The 18001-nt window shown below is 43.8% G+C and overlaps 8 protein-coding genes across 8 annotated transcripts; 6 read left to right on the top strand and 2 right to left on the bottom strand.

Annotated features, from left to right (window-relative positions):
* Positions 1 to 274: 274 nt before the first annotated feature.
* On the top strand, positions 275 to 2371 carry NPR1 (serine/threonine protein kinase NPR1; the record flags this gene model as incomplete). The annotated part of the gene is made up of 3 exons (XM_020216979.1): positions 275 to 481; positions 521 to 1544; positions 1707 to 2371. The coding sequence occupies 3 exons, from the start codon at positions 275 to 277 to the stop codon at positions 2054 to 2056; spliced, it is 1581 nt and encodes a 526-aa protein (XP_020069167.1). The 3' UTR covers positions 2057 to 2371.
* A 782-nt stretch (positions 2372 to 3153) lies between these two features.
* On the top strand, positions 3154 to 3723 carry CYBJADRAFT_174391 (uncharacterized protein; the record flags this gene model as incomplete). The annotated part of the gene is made up of 1 exon (XM_020216574.1): positions 3154 to 3723. The coding sequence occupies one exon, from the start codon at positions 3154 to 3156 to the stop codon at positions 3721 to 3723; it is 570 nt and encodes a 189-aa protein (XP_020069166.1).
* Positions 3724 to 4422: 699 nt separating this feature from the next.
* SEC12 (Sar family guanine nucleotide exchange factor SEC12) lies at positions 4423 to 6604 on the top strand. The gene is made up of 2 exons (XM_020217588.1): positions 4423 to 5892; positions 6498 to 6604. The coding sequence occupies exons 1-2, from the start codon at positions 4553 to 4555 to the stop codon at positions 6508 to 6510; spliced, it is 1353 nt and encodes a 450-aa protein (XP_020069165.1). The 5' UTR covers positions 4423 to 4552; the 3' UTR covers positions 6511 to 6604.
* A 1951-nt stretch (positions 6605 to 8555) lies between these two features.
* On the bottom strand, positions 8556 to 12325 carry CYBJADRAFT_168806 (uncharacterized protein). Its single transcript, XM_020215514.1, has 2 exons — positions 12294 to 12325; positions 8556 to 12246 (listed from the first exon to the last, which is right to left on the bottom strand). The coding sequence occupies exon 2, from the start codon at positions 11874 to 11876 to the stop codon at positions 8667 to 8669; it is 3210 nt and encodes a 1069-aa protein (XP_020069164.1). The 5' UTR covers positions 11877 to 12246; positions 12294 to 12325; the 3' UTR covers positions 8556 to 8666.
* A 435-nt stretch (positions 12326 to 12760) lies between these two features.
* Positions 12761 to 13813, top strand: SMM1 (tRNA-dihydrouridine(20) synthase (NAD(+)); the record flags this gene model as incomplete). The annotated part of the gene is made up of 1 exon (XM_020213791.1): positions 12761 to 13813. One exon carries the CDS (start codon positions 12761 to 12763, stop codon positions 13811 to 13813), a length of 1053 nt encoding a protein of 350 aa, XP_020069163.1.
* On the bottom strand, positions 13598 to 14847 carry TIM23 (protein transporter TIM23). Its single transcript, XM_020215513.1, has one exon. The coding sequence runs from the start codon at positions 14569 to 14571 to the stop codon at positions 13921 to 13923; it is 651 nt and encodes a 216-aa protein (XP_020069162.1). The 5' UTR covers positions 14572 to 14847; the 3' UTR covers positions 13598 to 13920.
* A 232-nt stretch (positions 14848 to 15079) lies between these two features.
* On the top strand, positions 15080 to 16224 carry SEC20 (Sec20p). The gene has a single exon (XM_020215512.1). It carries the CDS (start codon positions 15118 to 15120, stop codon positions 16123 to 16125), a length of 1008 nt encoding a protein of 335 aa, XP_020069161.1. The 5' UTR covers positions 15080 to 15117; the 3' UTR covers positions 16126 to 16224.
* A 1068-nt stretch (positions 16225 to 17292) lies between these two features.
* On the top strand, positions 17293 to 17880 carry CYBJADRAFT_22666 (uncharacterized protein). Its single transcript, XM_020217587.1, has one exon. The coding sequence runs from the start codon at positions 17493 to 17495 to the stop codon at positions 17790 to 17792; it is 300 nt and encodes a 99-aa protein (XP_020069160.1). The 5' UTR covers positions 17293 to 17492; the 3' UTR covers positions 17793 to 17880.
* Positions 17881 to 18001: the final 121 nt, after the last annotated feature.

Below are 18001 nucleotides of genomic sequence, written 5' to 3'. Positions count from 1 at the left end.
CTCCTCGTACAACCAGAGAAGCCCGATCGCCATCAACACCAGCAGCTATGGCCGCAGCTTCCATGGCAATGGAGGCATGGCGCCTCCTATAAGGGCTCCGATGTCCGCTTCGATACATAGACAGCCTTCTGCGTCGATGCTACACCAACAGCAGTCGCATCAGAGCTCCTACTCAAACAGCTTCAGCATCCCGTTCTCTGTGCCGAACTCAAACCCGACAACTGAGTTATCGATGTCGGCACCACGCCATTCTGGGTTACCTTCAAATGTGTCCATGATTGAATCGACAACCATAACTTCACCGTCCGTGAATACTGCACAGATTGAGCCTCGATTCATCGTGTCGAAGCATAAAGTTGCTGCTGCGCAACAACAGAGCTTGTCGAAATCCCACGGTTCGCAAGGTGGGTTCTTTGCAAAGTCAAGGAAGGGATCGCAGATGGACCTGGGTTCCTTCTACAACAACACCGGGATGTCCTCTGTTCCATCGAATAACGGCAATAGCGTAGGTGGTGGCGAGGTTGTCACGGGTTCACCGTCATCGTCGTCGTCTATGGAATCCCGCTATTCTCAGTCAAGACATAGTTCTATGGCGGATCTCAAGCGTTTCTTTAGGAAATCGTCAACCAATGGCGGAGCGCATTCTCCTTTGAACAGCCAGCCGTCTTTCTTATCGTCACCATCCCACTCCTATCTTGGAAGCAGCACCCGTGAACGGTCCGGCTCGGTGTCTTCCTCGTATAGCAACAATGTATCTGCCTACACCACTCCACAACAGTTACCATTCTCGAAGAGATATAGCAAATTCGGCGAGAGCTTAGGTGCTGGTGCCGGTGGCTCTGTGAGACTTGTTAAGAGGCTGAGCGATAACGTTGTCTTTGCTGTGAAGGAGTTCAGACCAAGGACTCAGAATGAAACCAGACGTGAATATGCTAAGAAGATCACAGGTGAGTACTGTATTGGCTCTACACTGAGACATCCAAATATTATTGAGACTGTTGAGATTGCGTATGAGAACGACCGTATCCTACAAGTGTTGGAGTACTGTGACTATGACCTTTTTGCCCTTGTAATGTCAAACAAGATGTCAACGGAGGAGGTTGATTGTTGCTTCAAGCAGATCCTCACGGGTATACAGTACTTACACCATATGGGGCTTGCGCATCGTGATCTGAAGCTGGATAACTGTGTTGTTAATGCCCATGGTATAGTTAAGATCATAGACTTTGGGTCAGCCGTTGTGTTTTCATACCCATTCTCACAGACTTTGATAGAGGCTAGTGGCATTGTCGGCTCAGATCCTTATCTATCTCCCGAGACCCTTGTATTCTCCAAATATGATCCGAGACCAGTCGATATATGGTCAGTGGCAATGATATACTGCTGTATGACGCTGAAGAAGTTCCCATGGAAGGTTCCAAAATTGAGCGACAACAGTTTCAAGATGTTTTGTTCTGGTAGAGACTGTGATTCTCTAAGTGCACTACTCACTAGAACGCCACCTCCGCCTCCTATCGATGAGCCTTTGACCATTGGTAAGCCTAGTGGGCTGTCTAACTTGACGAAGGCCTTCACGGCACAGACCATTTCAGATGAAGGAAACGCCAACGATGCTACGCCTGTTCTAAGCGAAACCACTGAGACTGAGGATAACGGCGTGGAAGTGGGCAAGGCGAAAGAAGCAGCTGGGAATCTCCCTCCACCAGTCTCAGAAGACCAATCGAATGCTACGTCATCGGAACCACAACAGGAAAGCGCATCGATGCATACGAGCAACCTCATTGGAGAAGCACGTCTACTACAAGCCTTACCGGGACACACAAGAAATGTCATTGGTAGGATGGTTGATCTTGCGCCTGCTTGTAGAGCCTCGATCGATGATGTTATGGCCGACGCATGGGTCCAGAGCATTGATATGTGTACTGTTGAGAACCACTACGATGGCTCTGGAATCACCAGACCTATGTACCATAGAGCTTCCAACCACCACCACACGCAAGTGGATCAGAGCGAAGCTCACATTGCATCCTTAGAGAAGAAGAAGAATAGAAGATGATCACCTCTCACTGTACATAGGAGGGCTTCACCTCTCATCGCTGTCCCATCCTCAGAGATGACATAGAAACAAAAAATAAACACGCACAACACGCATGTAACAAAACACATGCCTCAGACGATACTGCGAAGGACATGTAGCAGGGGTAGTTTCTATATTTATCCGATAAGCACAGCGGACAAGTCCTTCGTGTCTTCTCTGTCTTCATTTGCATCGTTTCTCTTGGTCAGGTGGTGGTAATTTGGTCTGGACCTATGCTTACACGTAATTAAGCTGCGTTCGGATCAACTCAAGGCTGGTGCCGTCAACAAATGCTTGTCCTTGCTAACGGTTACAGCAACAAGACACAAGACACAAAACACAAGACACAAGACCACACGGGAACTGTGTGTGGGTGCAACACTGGCAACTTACTCTTACAGCATGGCCATGGGCCACATGTGGTAGATAGACCTCTCTAACAAGGAAAGAAGCAAATGAGCAAAGAAGCAAAGAAGAAAGGAGAGGCAGTACGTCCCTTTCGCACAGCAGATTGGTGGAGATGCACCATTTGTCGCTTCACAACGGGATTCGTCCCCCATGATATAATCACACTGTTTGCCCGTTCCGAAAATGATCTCATTGGCATGGATGTGTCGTTTGACTGCTTCAATGTTCACGCCAGTTCTATGCAAGAGGCGTACAAACAAGATCACCTCATCGTACCACGCAGAGTTTGGGGACAACCGCGAATGCACGGTTGTGTAAGCAGGAGGGCGCTGTTTTAGTTCCACCAGAGGTGAGCCGTGTTTAACAGGGGTGGCACAATGCTTGTGTGATTCCTGGGGAATGCAAATGGTTGGCACACAAGCACAAGAACAGGCATAGGTCACAGCGTTTACAGTGGCTGATGAGCATACTTCATGTACGCGCCAGAAAGTGTTGGGCGTTGTGTGTGCACCGTTTAGCTGTATGTGGTATGTGGAGGGAGGGATTTGGTGTAAAAAGGGGGGTGTATATATAAGTGTATAAATCCGTTTATGGACTAGTTCCATATTGTAAGACGGGCGGTGTGTATGATATAGTGCCCTGCACTTCAACACATAGCTATAACAAGAATGGAAACAGGTACAGCATCTCTTAGACACTACTCCACAGGGACGATTGTGAAGCCACACAAGTTTGAGATCCACTATGAGTCCTCGTATCTACCAAACAGACCGGTGCACGCTCGACTACACCAGTACGACTATGACAAATACACCTTTGATGACACACTGAGCAGCGCAGCCTGTGATATGATGCCTTTCTATGGGCTTGAAGAGGTTGAAGAGCTGGATGCCCATGAGTGCGACGGCAGTGGAGTTGATCCTCTAGAGAGACCGTCGATTCTGAGGAGCAGCAGCATGCCTCTGTTGAAGCACAACAGAACGTTGTCGTTGGATTCAGCCAGGGATCAGAAGGCCACGAGTGCAAGCGTTGAGAGTCCCCTGGAGAAGGGTGTTCAGCTGCGTAAGGATGATACCCCAAACTATACCGTGAACAGTTCGAGGAAGAACTCATTGGTTAGTAACTGTACGCACTCGAGAGAGTCATCTGTGTGTCTAGACGAAGCCAGCTGCTGGAGACATCATCACAGAAGAGGCAGCGTTGCTATTAAGTTTGAAGAGAAGAAAGTGTTGCAATGAGGACCTCTGACCAAGGCATAGTTGGCTTGGATCATTTTACAGGGGGAGGAGGTGGTATGCGAATACTACACATTAATATAAATAATTTGGGATGAAGGCTGTGGACGTTATCTACATACGATATCAAGCTTTTTTTAGTTATGGTTTGCTTTAACGACTTTATGATTTGGATCGATATATAAACAGGGGATTTTGCTATTTAGCTTGCTGTAGAGAGAAGTCTATATTTTGTCCATTATCTGCTGCCTGTTGTCCTTTGTCAGTTGTCTCATGTCCGTTGTGTCTTGTCCCCTATCAGTTGTGTCTTGTCCCCTATCAGTTGTGTCTTGTCCCTTGTCCGCTTTATACGGATTTATGTAACCTCACAACTGGTTTGATAATCTGACACAAAAAAGCAATGCCTTTGAGGGGGGAGATAGTTTCGCAAGATCACATCAAAGATCATTTACGGAGATCTCATTATATCAGACCAATTTTAAACGTACGACAACTTCATCCCTGGCTAACTTCCGTTTCAATTCACATTGTAAGACACTTTTTACGAGTTTGTCCCTTGGACGCAGGATGATCATCAACGTTTGAGACCTAGGTCGAGGCGATGTTTTTTCCCCAGAGATGGTCCCCCAGTTTTAAACACAGGACGGACAACAGTGAGAGCGTTGACCTCATTGAATATGGTAGGCGCACTAAATCAACCACAAATTCAGCAGTCAACGCTCGAGCCAACGAAGGAAACGACGACGACAACAACAACAACAACATCAACAACAACGACAAGAGCATTTATTAATATCCATCAATTGATCCCATTTGACTCTACTGTGGACCCATGAAATTCAACACAGCGGAATATGACATTGGCTATCCGGTGTTTGATGCCAAGTTCCTCAACGATAAGACGTTGTTGGTTACCGGTGGTGGGCATTCGGAGCCGGGTGCTACTGTCAACAGGTTGACGGCGCTAACGATCCAGTTTGAGAAGAAGAAGAAGATCAAGAAGTTTCGTGAGTTGAAATTGAGCGAAGAGGATGATATCCCCTACGTGTTGGATGCGGCCAATAATCTGATTTTTCTCGGTGCCAATGAAAGCGCTGAGGCTATAAGGGCAGGCCATAACCACAACTTGAGGAAATTTGTTTACAGGAATGACCACTTGGTCTATCTCACATCTGCATCGTTGGAACCGATCGCAACTCCGTTGCAATATCAGAAGCTCATTACGCTCTCGGAGGATGGTGTTATGGCGGCCACTGCCACCTCAAAGTTGCCGACAGTGATTCATATTCTTTCAACGGAGAAGGTGTTTGAAAAGTATGAGATTGAGACAAACAACGAGGTTAAGGATATGGACTTTTCACCAGATGGTAAAATGCTAACATATATCACTCCAACTACGCTTGAGATCATCTCTTCTGTCACTGGTAAGTCCTTGATGAGAAAAACCGACTTCCAGGGAACACTTTCAAAGGTCAAGTTTCAAGATAACAACAACGTGTTGGTTACGTATAGTCTTCCAGAGTCATCCGGCGTTGGGATCTCAAGACTGTCCATCAGAAAGAAGTTGAAAGTGGTTAAAGACAGAGTCATTACCAAGAAAATCAAAGGAATCACCACCATTGATATTAACGTTAAGAACGGTGTCATAGCATTGGCTGGTAATGAAAATTCTGTCATATTGTTGAAGAGCCAAAGTTTAAAGACTATAAAGATCGTTCCAAACGTTCATGGGTTGAGTATTACAAAAGTTTGTTTCACTCCAAACGGGAAATTCTTGGCTACCGTTTCAGCTGCAAAGACCATTAAGGTCCTGGAGATTCCTGATAAATTAGGAATTGAGACCCATAGAATCTACTACTTCTTCTTGAGACTGTTTCAATTGGCGTTGTTTTGTGTCTTTGCTTCTGGTGCATGGTTTTTGTACTATGCTACAGGCTCAAACGACAATGAACTGTTGGAGTACTTCACCTTGATTCAAAAGACACAAACTACACAATCTAGCATCACCAGTTCTATTGCTCCTGTGCTCACATCAACTGCTCCAGAACACATTTATGAAGATGAAATAGCCGAATCAGTCGCAGCTGTGTCCATAGAATCAACAGTTACTCTAACTTCAGAACCAGGACCAAAAACTTTGATTGGTGATTCAACCGTCAAGAAGAGAAAGAAGAAGAAAACAAAGACCAAAAATATCAAAAAAACCAAGTCTGCTTCATCACAGTCTGATGTAAACATCGACACAAGTGAAAAATCTATCCCTGTTGAACCAATAACGTCAACTGTGTTGGTCACTTCAGAACCCTCAGCGTTGACTAAGACTGAATCAACAACTACAACTTCTGACGTCGATACTTTGTCTTCAAGCTTTGAGAAGAGTTCAATTGCAAGTCATTCTGTTGTACAGGCAAAGCCAGAAGGCGAAACTAAACGTAAAACGAAAGTGACTGAGCCGTCTGTTGAAGTTGAGACTAGTTCCTCAAACTCACCAGACATACTCAGTGGGTCACATGTTGTTGAAAAGAATGAGCCAACTCTTAGTACTGCCTCCCTTGATGATGTTGTTCTGGAGCATACATCATTGGACGATACAGATGAAATCCTTACAAAGAGGGAAGAGCAGCAACTTTCAGATGATTCTACATATGTAGATCAGGAGGAAAAGACAGAAGAGGACAAGACAGCGGAAGATGAGAAGGAAGTTGAAAAAGATGGAGAAGAAGCAGATGAAGACGAAGGACAAGAAGCACAAGAAGATAGTGAAGGAAGAGACGAAGATACCATTCCTAGTGAAACTGAAGAAGGGCCTGATGAAGAGCCGGAAACAGTTATAAGCGTGGGAACTGAAAAGGGTGTTACTAGGGAGCCAGAAGGAACGTCAGATCATACGGAGGTTCAAACTGAAAAATATACTGAGGAAGATGTTAGCGCAGTAGAACATTCTCAAGAGGAAGAGTCAGAGGTTAAACTGGAAAGCGATGTCGAAGAAGAATCTCAAGAAGAGCTTAGAGCAACCACTGAAACTACCACTAAAAAGGAGATTGACGGTAAGGGCGAAGAAAAGGAAGAAGAGGAAGAAAAGGAAGAAGAGGAAGAAGAGGAAGAAGAGGAAGAAGAGGAAGAAGAGGAAGAAGAGGAAGAAGAGGAAGAAGAGGAAGAAGAGGAAGAGGAGGAAGAAACAGAGGAGGAAGAGGAGGAAGATGAAGATGAAGAAGATGATGAAGGAGAAGAGGAGGTCAACAAAGCGGTGACCAAAAATGAGGAGACATACCCTTCCGAAGAGACAACAAGAGAGAGATCCACAGATACAAATTTGTCTAATGAAGAAAACACACATTCGACCTCTTTGGATGTTCATCCAGAGGACACACAAGTTGGTGGAACTAGAGGCTCCTTTGAGTTTGATAATGAAGAGGAAGCTCCTGTCGACCTTTCCAACGTTGGTAACAACCAGCAACAAGAAGAAGAAGATGATGATTGGAGAAAATACCAAACTCATATCGCTTTTGAATCTATGTCAAGAAAGGCTCCGGAAACAACAGCAGTTGACAGTGAGGTGTTGGGTTCACAGGAGGAGATAACTGATGGTGAGCATGAGTCCTCAACAGGAAAGCCTGGCGCACTAGATGCATCTGTAGGTCATGAACACGTACCAGCTGAAGTCAATGATGAATTCTCGAAGGAGACCGACCTCGCCCTAAGTGCAACACAACCTCATATTGATGTCACTGACCATGAATCACTTGAAGAAGATGAGCAAGAGGATAATGAAAATGGTGAAGAGGATGAAGAGGATGAAGAGGATGATGAGGATGAAGAGGATGATGAGGATGATGAGGACGAGGGGGACGAAGAGGATGAGGATGAAGAGGAAGAAGAAGATGAGGATGAAGATGAAGATGAAGATGATCATCACACAGATGCGGATAACTCTGTTCTTACTAAACTTCAAGAACCTTCATCACCAGAATCATCAGCACTGAACGAGGCATATAGTCATGCATCTGTTGATATTGAAATCAGTAACACAACTCTTCCAACTGATAAGGTTACCGATCCAGTTTTTGAAAGTCCACTTGCTAAAAGTCTTGATGGCAAATTGTCCGACGTATCATTCAAGAAAGATACCACTGGTGAGGATGTTCCAATGGGTACCGCAGATGTTACAGAGCTAAACAGTACTCATTCGAATTCTGTTTCCAGCTCTCAGTTTGAATACCAGGAGTTATCTGACATTGCAATTGAACCACAAGAAGCAGACCAAAGTGCCTTTGATATTTCCACGGAAATTGTTGAAGGTTCATTTGCTAGCTCCATTACAGAAGATAATATCAATACTCAAAGCCTTCAGCAAACCTCAAGTGAAGAAGAGATTGCGAGTGAGGAATTCAAAACCGACTACGAACAGAGTTCTGAGTTGTCGTTAGTTGATTCTTCTTTTGGAGATTTGGAAGTTGACACTACTGAAGAAGACTCCATAATGGAAACAGTCGAAACCATGATAGCTGAAGGAAGTGGTACACCAAGCTCTTACGCTGGCTTCGATTCTTCCGATGTGAAATCTACTGAACAAGGTTCCATTAGTGACAATTCGGAAACTGATTCTGCTGAAAATTCATTGGTATCTACGTCAATGTCTACTGGTAGTCTTTTAACTGAGACTATTCAAACCACAACATCCTCAAGTTTCGTGCTTGAATCAACTCATCAAGATGCAACTGATGGGAATGAACTCATGACTGAAAGTGATAACGTTGAATCCAATGTCTCACCATCTCCCCATGAAGAGGAAACTACAGATGAAACCTATTCGGAAGTTAACAAGGATGAGAAAGTAACTGTTCACGATGAGCTCTAAATCATTTTTTAGCTGTATTGTATATGAGAGCTCTACTTAAACTAAAATTATAAAGCATGTTCATACAAATTATATGAATTTTTTGTATTCATTGTGTATCTTCAATTGATACTTCACTGGTGGGTTCATCAAAAAATCGTAAAGTGTCAGAAATTTCACTTGTAAGGGCATCCAAAGATGTCAATTGTTTGGTATCATGAGTTACTGTCTCTTGCAAACTTGTATCTTGAGTATCAGTAGTCGCATCGTCGTTATCATCTTCAGCGAAAGAGTCTAATGACGAGTTGTTCTGATTTGAGGAATCAGTCTTCCCACTAAAAGCACTATCGAGACTTTCAGTGCTCTTTCCAATCCGCTGCTTAGTGGATTGTAAGCTTGGTTCTCTAAGCCCCAGCTGTGGAGAATCAACCTGTGCTAGTGGGCTGCTTAGTGGTGTCGTTCTTGATATAAACTCCTTCCTTCTAGATGAGGTTCCCTGGTGATATACCAGACGAGCTTGTGTATCAAACGACTCTCCTGATGTGGTCTTGCCAGAGTCTGTCTTGTTTCTTGTCTTCGAGATATTGTCAGTTCCTGAGCCGTCATTGATAAATGACAAGGAATCGTTCGATTCTGACCGGGAAAGATCATTGGTCATTGAAGGCTTCCTGAAGAACTTTGGAAGCATCTGGGTCACTGGTGACTGACCACTTGTATTTCTTGATTTCAGTGAAGGTCTATGATTCAGAATCGATGAATGGTTCCTCGGAGAGCCATTGTCAACGTTTAGCTCATTACATTGAGCAGTAGAGGGAAGTTCAATGGTGATGCTCTTACTGGCTGGTGGAACTGGTGTCTTGATCATGGGGACCTTATCTTGAGAGTATGCTCCTTCGAATTTTGACTCAAGAACACTTTGTGGAGACACCTGTGCTAGGTTGAACTTTCCAAATATCTCTGATGGGTTCCTATTCAACTTCTCTGTGACAAACTTGGAGGTAACAGAATCCATTGAATTGACATTAAGTGAGCTTTGAATCAGTGGAGGTGGGACGGTTGGAGAACACAACTGTGGAGGTGTTTGATAGATATATCTAGATGTTTGTTCTCTTGCAGGTGGTTTCTCAAATGTCATTAGACCTTGAGAAGCAGTGTCATCCTCTTCTTTCTCTTCAATAGTTTCTGCCTTCTTGTCCTTCTCACTGGTAACAACACTCACATCTTCTGATGAGCTCACCATTTTGACCTTTTCACCAACACTGACAATCTTGACCTTCTCAAAGCTTCGCTCTGCAATACTATCCGTGACCTTTTCAATAGTCATGACAGATGCTCTTTTAGGACTGGAAAGGTTATTTGACGATCTTTCGATAGGCTTCATTGGTTTCTGCAAAATGCTATCGATGGTATCGTTCATGGTTACAACGTTTGTTGGTTCCTTCTTCGTCGAGAAGCTGTCACTCGATACCATCGACGCTAAGTTCTCCATTGATTTCTTAGCAACAATACTGGCCCTCTTGATGCAATTGTCCTCGTTATTTCTCTTTGGCGTTTCCACCTTGGTACATTGTGGCGTATCGTTAGAGATCAAGATAAGCTTTGGCAGAGGGTCACTTTGAGAAGCCCCATTGACAAATTGAGCACTCTTCACCATACTTGCTCTTGGAGTCGCTGACCTTTGTTTAATGTCATGAGCTTCTTTACGCGGTGGTTTCCTATCTTGCTTTGAGATATCGTTAGCTTCTTGGTCCTCAACACCAGCTGAGTTTGGAGGTGTCAAATATCTATTATTGGCAGAAACCTTGTCATGAGATGTTAAAATCAACCAATCACAGTCACCGATAGTTCTCGTCAACTTGATGACAGCAGTGTTTTGCAAATAGCCCAGAAACGTTTCATACTTCCAAGCGTTGATGAACCACTCACTAATCTCCAGTTTGGACAAACGAACCGGATTCGAGTTCAGTTGATCAAATGACGAGCTAAAGTTCATGTTGATAGTATCTTGGAGGAAAGTCTCTGGTGAATTACCATTTTCCCTCTCACTCTCAAACCCGTATCTGTTGAAGTCCTTGATGAATGTTGATATGAACTCTTTGTTGGCAAACAAGGTGTCATCTTTCAAACTCTTCCTCATCTTTGTGATGGTACTGTTAACTTTGAAGTTATCAAAATTCAAGTTCCTATCAAACTTGAGCAAGTAGTTCTTTGAAGATTTTGAAAAGAAGTTATCAATCACCTTGTACGGATTGACTTCAAACTTGTCCAAGAACTTATTCTCGTACTTTGTGAAAGTGTGGTTGGACGAGTATATCCTTGCTGAAGAATTAGCAGCCACTGAAATCAACTTGAAGTAATTGGTAGTTTTCAGCTCTTCATCAGAGGGAACAGTTAGAGTCAACGCCCTTTGAGTGACTGGTTTGTAATCAGCTGGTGGATATGTCTTTACAACGTCAAAGATATCCAACATAGCAAATTGGCTGAACGTTGATTCCTTCGACAGTGCTCTCAGATAAGACACAAATATATAATGGAAGCTGTAGCCTCTCTTGTAGTAGAAATTTTGCAGTTCTTGTAAATCGTCATCCTTGTGGTGATCGCTTGTACCTTCGCAATAAGTATCTCTAGAGAAGCAAATCTGACCAGCTGTATAGACAACATCAAGTGCGCTTTTCAGATCCAGTAAATAGTCGTTATCGAATATGGTGATAAATATCTCTAAAAATTCAAACAAGACACAGCAGTGATTATGAGAGGGCATAAATATTGGCAGCTGCTGATAGAAGCTCTGAAAATTGTTGAACCCTTCATTCTTCTCCCACTGTGCGAATTTCTCAAAGGTATCCCAAGGAACAATGGCCTCTGGTAAGAGAGACCAGACAATACGTAGTGATAGGATAATGGTGATCCATTTGGATTCCGTAAGCATCTTTTGCAGTTTCGGTCCTGTATATGAGCAACCCCCGTATGGGAACATCGATTTGATGAATCTATTGGCGAATTCTATATCATCTTGGTTGAACTGGCCCAGACTTGGCTTGAAAACGTCATACAGTGCGGATAGTTCGTGTCTTGACACATTGTTCTTGTCAATTTCACCGAGCCGTGATTTCAGCTCCCTGGTCAAGTAGTGAATCACGTAACGGCATGATGTATGGTTGATTCCATTGCAGGCAAATATATCGAACAAGTCCTGTTCCTTCAATAGCCATTTGTTGAACAGCTCAAAGTCGTAGATGTATAGCCCTTCTGCTTTCAGTCTGCTCTGTTTGTTCTCCATGAGAAGCTTCATCTGCGAAGAGGTATTACCAGTCGTCATTATCAAGCGAGTTGACCAGTTTCCAAGGAGTGTATTCTGGCTTATTACAAAAACTAAGCGGAAACAATGGGCTGTTCATACAAGTTATATACACATTCCAGGTCGGACAAGGAAATTGAGGACATATAAATTGTTTACGAAAGCCCTCTTAAAAGTAATCTAGAATTCATTTACAGTTCATATGTGCATGTGTCTGTGCTTAGCATTTGTTTCAAGACGCGTCGAATTGTCCAGTGAAACACTTCTATAAGTCGCGTGTCTGCGCTGTAGACAAGCAGCAAAGAGGATCCCCCTATTAACAGCAATAGAAACCGCTACACAGAGCTTGAACTCGGCTCTCTCGCCGTGATATGGGCCTGTGTGGGCAATTCCTAACAAAACAGGTTATATTCACTCTGCTAATCATCTTGTCTCTCAAAACAACTCACCGTGGAGAACGTGAAATGTTTCATGTGTGAACGAGAAATAAGATTCCGGTACCTTTCGGGTCAGGCTCTAGCCTAATCATGTTGCTCTGGAAACGAGGTGTACCTTGCAGCGATACATGCATTCAATCCAATCAAAGGGGAGAGGCGGAGGTGTGCTTTTAGAAGCCACTGTGTGCTCTGCTAAGAGGCTGTTCAAAGAGGCCAACTGATTAGATCGTGGAGTCGTATATCTTTGTAAGGGAGTTGGGACGGTAGAATAAGTTTCTTCATCATAATCACCGAAAACGACAGAGTTGCCGAATTAGGTTATTTCCGGCCGGCTTTTGCGCATCTCATCGATCACTTCCGGAAAATTTTCACTCTTTTGTTGCGACCCATAAACGGATGAATGAGGACTCCCAAACCACGTAGCAAGTGCTTGTAGGTTACTGCCTGAGTGTGATAGAGAGCTGGACTATGGTTGATTATCGAGGCAAACTGGTGCTTGCGCCGATGGTTAGAGCCGGCGAGCTACCAACACGTCTCCTGGCACTGAGATACGGTGCTGATCTCGTCTGGAGCCCCGAGATTATTGATAAGAAGATTATAACTTGTGAAAGGATAGTGAATTCCAAGCTGGGGACCGTTGACTACCTCTCTCCAGGGCATACGAAGATCCCAGGTATCACGAACCTGGTGTTTAGGACTCACCCGAAATTGGAACACTCAAAGCTGATATTCCAAATGGGCACTGCTAATCCCGATATTGCTGTTGAGGCTGCCAACAAAGTTATAGATGACGTCTCTGGTATCGACATCAATGCTGGTTGTCCAAAGCACTTCTCCATACACTCTGGTATGGGTGCTGCTCTGTTGAAAACACCTGACCTGCTGTGCTCCATCTTGACAAGTCTGGTGGAGAAAGTCGGTAAACCGAAGGGTAAACCAATAAGCGTCAAGATTAGACTAATGCCAGAACAGGACAAGACGCTAGAACTTGTTGAGAGATTGGTACAGACCGGCATAACCAATCTGACGTTACACTGTCGTACCCAACAGATGAGAAACAGAGAGGCTCCTATACGGTATTACGTTGATAAGGTCAAGTCGATCTGTGATAAAGCCGGTGTGAGCTTTATCATCAACGGTGCATTGCTGGATAGAAAGGATTTCATCAAATTACAGCAAGAATTTGGTAAAGATTGTGGAGGTATGATTGCTGAGAAGGCTGAACAGAATCCAACTGTCTTCAACGAATCACCTCTAGACTGGAAATCCGCAGTGAAGGAGTACATCGAGCTGGCACAAGAGATGGACAACTTCTTTGGTAATTCCAAGTACATGTTAACGAGAATGGTCCCAGGAAAGGAGTCATGGTATCAGGTGATGATAAAAGCAAAGACATATGACGATATACGTGAAATGCTAAAACTGCTTGATTCAAAGAGTGAGCAGGGCAAGAAGCACAAGATTGATGACGAAGAGGAAAACAGTGCCATTCCTCCAAAGAGACAACAGATATCTACATAGTTCAAAAGACTGCGTATTAAACATTTACTCTTATTCTTCTCTCTTCTCTTTTAATACACGTATATGTACAAGCTTAATCGAAATCCACCCCACGCCTTATAGACCCTTTATTGACCCAATAGAACACCCTTCACACCAGTCCATGCAGCAGCAGCACCAGCCATGAGAACACTTGCGTAACCCATTGGTTTCAGGCCTCTCGAGGACTTGAACAGCGCACCTGCAAGGGCACCTGCGACAACAGAGTTATAGATATCGTGCTTGCCTCTAAAGGCGTCGAGAGCAGAGTCGAAGAGGTTATAAGTCAAGGCCAAGACACCAGCGTTGTTACCGAGGAATGGACCACGCTTGGTGATATGATTCAACACCGTGTTCAGTCTCAGTCTCCCCGGAGCATTGGCCGGGATGTTCTGTAAACCTTCAAAGAACCCATATGAACCACCGAGACCCAAACCAAGGAGATACACCGCACCTGTACCGTAACACAAGTCATCGGTCCAACCACGAGAAGGAATCAAGCCTTGAGCGCCCTCCATGTGTGTCAGCTCCTCATCCTCCAGGTCCATGAACTCAACCCCCTTCTCTAAACCGGCAAGCGGATGCAATCTCGAGGTGTCCAGCCCGCCTGGTGCTGATATGATTTGAGAGACGCTAGAGATCTGGGATGGGTCAAACCCCAGCTTCGGGTCAATCCCTGACGACACAGCACCGCTCTCCGTGTGCGTCTCCTCCTTCTTAGAGCCAAATAACCATGACATTGTAAACTAGGACTGGTCTTGATGCAACGATAACTGATGGTGACTATGAGCTGCCTTCAAACTGACGATATTAATGTGTATGCAAAGCCAGCTAATTCGACAAAATGCTTCTTCGTCCTCTTCCTACAAACGTTCCTTTCTAACTAAGCAACGTTGTTGATCTTCTCCACGCGTTTGTGCTTGAAACTGCCAACCTGAGGGAGCCTTTTGAAGGTTGAAATGGTGTTTTGTTTTGCTGTTTGGAGTTGTGGTGAAAGTTTCAATGTTGGAAAGTTTTGGGTGGACGACAGCGGAAAAAAAAAAACCACAAAACCGGCGGCGGCAAACGAGCGAGGAAAAAACATGACGAAAAAGTTGGTGTGCGGATGTATTATGTAAGCAGCTTCGATATGTGGTTACGTAATCAAGTTTTCTCTCCCAATTCCGATCCGTGTCGGCATTTTCCGCTTTGAGGAGGGAATTCCGATCAGACACCTTTACAACTTCCATCACCAACCAGAAAGGGCACAAGGAAACATCTCTAATAGCAACCAGGCAGTGCCGATCATGACCGAGATAGAGGCCCAGCTTGGACAGCTGCACGACTTGAAGAACTCACTCGCAAGGCTTCTCTACACGGAGGCTGGCTTGGACAAAGAAAAGATCTTTCTACTTCTCTCCCAGTACAACGATTCGCTTGATTACCTTCATGATGAGTTGGAGTTCCAATTCGGGCTAGACCTGGATAAACCTGTGCACACCCAGATTGAGCTCGTTGCTGAGTACGACTCATTGAGGGATTTCATGAACAGATTCCAGAAGAATCTCATTACAAAGCAATTATCTCAAAGGGAGGATCAATTGGCCAATTTTGAAGATTTGAAAAGGGCCAAGTACAACAGAGAAGTCGCTGCTGACACTGCTGACACTGCCATTGAGACCCATGAGGAGCCAGAAGTCGTCTCAAAGGACGCAAAGATCATGAACACAACGAGAAAGATCACTTCAAAACTCGTAACCTCATCACAGATATTACAGTCTTCACTGGTGCAGTCTCAATTGAATATTGAAGAGTTGGAAATCCAAGGTGATTCATTATCAAGATTTGCAGAGAGGAATGACGTTGTTGGTGGGATGCTTACACGGTCAGAGGTGTTCATCAACGATATCCGGCTAAGTAGTATGAAGGATAAGAAGAGGATGTACTACGCCCTAGCGTTCTTTGCCCTGTGTGTTTTCAAAGTGTTTTGGAGCAGATTGTTGAAGTGGCCCGTGATACTGTCATGGAGAATTGTATGGTATTCAACACGTGCGTTGTTTTCAACTCTGGGGCTCGTATCAAAACCTCTAAAGGTTGAGCCTTTAAAGGCGTCCAATATCGTTCAGGCCATTGGCACAACAACAACAACGTCAGCAGTAGGAGTAGCATCTGATGTTGTTGAAACAGTATCATCACTGAGTGAAGCTATTACTACAACTATGGGAGAATTTGTTTCAATAGTTTCTAACGTTGCGGAAGAACTTGCGACCGATACATTTGAAGAAGCGTTAGGTAGAATTATCGACGAACTATAAAGTTATTTTCTCATACAAGGTGAATAGTTCGACAATGACGAAAGTACCACTGTAGATGAATCAATCCAAATATTCCGAGAAATTATGCTGTAATATAATGAAGCACCCCCGTGTAATTATCCGACTACATAGCGCAACCCAGGTGAAGAGGGTTCAGATTACAAAGGTAGAAAGATTGATGAAATCACCCACGTCCCTCATTACACGACACTTATAACTGCTTGGTCTGATTGTGCTATGAATTATACCATATACAACTTGTTATTCCAACCACCGTTTAACCAGTTTAACAATGGTCAACCACGATACAGGATATCTGAGACCGATTCGGCTTTGTATCATTCGGAGCAAAAATAGCAAACAATGGCTCTCTTTTCGTATCCTTTTTTAATGCTGGACTAGTAATCGTTGACAAAGCCTTGTTGGAAAAATTGGTAGCGATTTACTACAGTACAAGAAGCCATATGTATATGTAAATCCATTTTTCCGTTTACAGTTTACGAGGGTCACACTGGCGTGAATATGGAGAGCAGATACCGCATGTGAACATATGTTTCGTTAGAAAAGCTCCAAGCATCCCTCCCAGTAAGACCTAAGCATGGACCAACTCAATTGTCTATACCAATTTGCTGCTTTGCAATGGCATCTAAGGTCGAATCATAAGTCGGTTTCTTTCAAGTGCTTCCCAGACCAAGTACCCATATCAACAATGTTGTTAATAATACATAGATCGAGAGTTCTGATAATATCCCAAAGTTTCGACATCTTTGCACATTGAACATAGAGCTGATCTTTGCATTCGTATCCTTCTCGTTTGTTTCCTCCCCCTCCCTTTGCCTATGCATTCGCAGTACATAATCCAAGGTTCCCAGTCTATCTATTGTTTATAACGTGTTAGTCCATGTTATTCTATAAAGCTGTTCAAATGAGTCAGTTCTTTTAGAGTCACATAGGTCACCAAATACTGGACGGTAGAGCAAGCTCCTAGTACTATGGATGAAGGCTCACGGTAAGTTTCCACCCGTTCATGGGAGTCATGCGAGAGAGTCGTCTGCATCGGAATAATCCCCTCCACAGGCGCAAGCGTTAAGAGCTTGACAGTTGTATAATAACATTCCCACCCCACATCACACGCTGTACATCAGAAACCGTACAGCGGAGACAGTTCTAGGCTCCAATTGCATATCCAATTCCTTGCGTTCTACTTTCAAGAGATTGGGTGTATAGGTAATGATGTCGGCATCGGCTTCGAGTACTCGTGAGTATCCGTCATTAAACATGACGTATTCATTTCTTGTTGCATGTAAGAACAATAACACGGTTTTACTGGAGCAAGCGCAAAAGACTACGCTTAACACCAGTTGAAAATGACAGTCCCATCAGCGTCCATGAAGTTTCCGTTACTTTACATGTTTAATTCCAACGATAGTGCTTTAAAAATGGAGTTGCACCAACGCTGGGATGGAGAGTTTTTCACAGATGCACGGCTATGTACTGTTATGCAAATTTATTCCGCATGTTTCTCCGAAGTTGTAACCATCAGTGGAATATGTAGAAGAGTTGGGGTTAAAAAGACTATCATTATATTTGGGGTTCACATATTGAAGGTTTTGTATTTTGTGAACGTACTTTGGATCATACAACTACGGAATAAAGGGGTCATTTAATCCGGGGTGCGTTACGGGTTTCTATTCTACAGTTGTGAAACACCATGGATGAAATGAAGGGAAACTTGTGATAATTGGAGGCCCTATAAAAGCACCTCCACCTCCTGATCCTTTGAACGTGAAGAAGTTCTTTTCAAAATCATTACACATTATCATCAGTCATAAGTTGAAAGAAAATGATTGGATTGATTGCTGATGAGGCCAAACTG

Source organism: Cyberlindnera jadinii, assembly GCF_001661405.1.
Source record: "Cyberlindnera jadinii NRRL Y-1542 unplaced genomic scaffold CYBJAscaffold_12, whole genome shotgun sequence".
In the NCBI taxonomy this organism is placed as follows: Eukaryota; Fungi; Ascomycota; class Saccharomycetes; order Phaffomycetales; family Wickerhamomycetaceae; genus Williopsis; species Williopsis jadinii.
The sequence above is the reverse complement of the archived record's forward strand: the minus strand, read 5'-3'. Positions and strand labels throughout refer to the sequence as shown.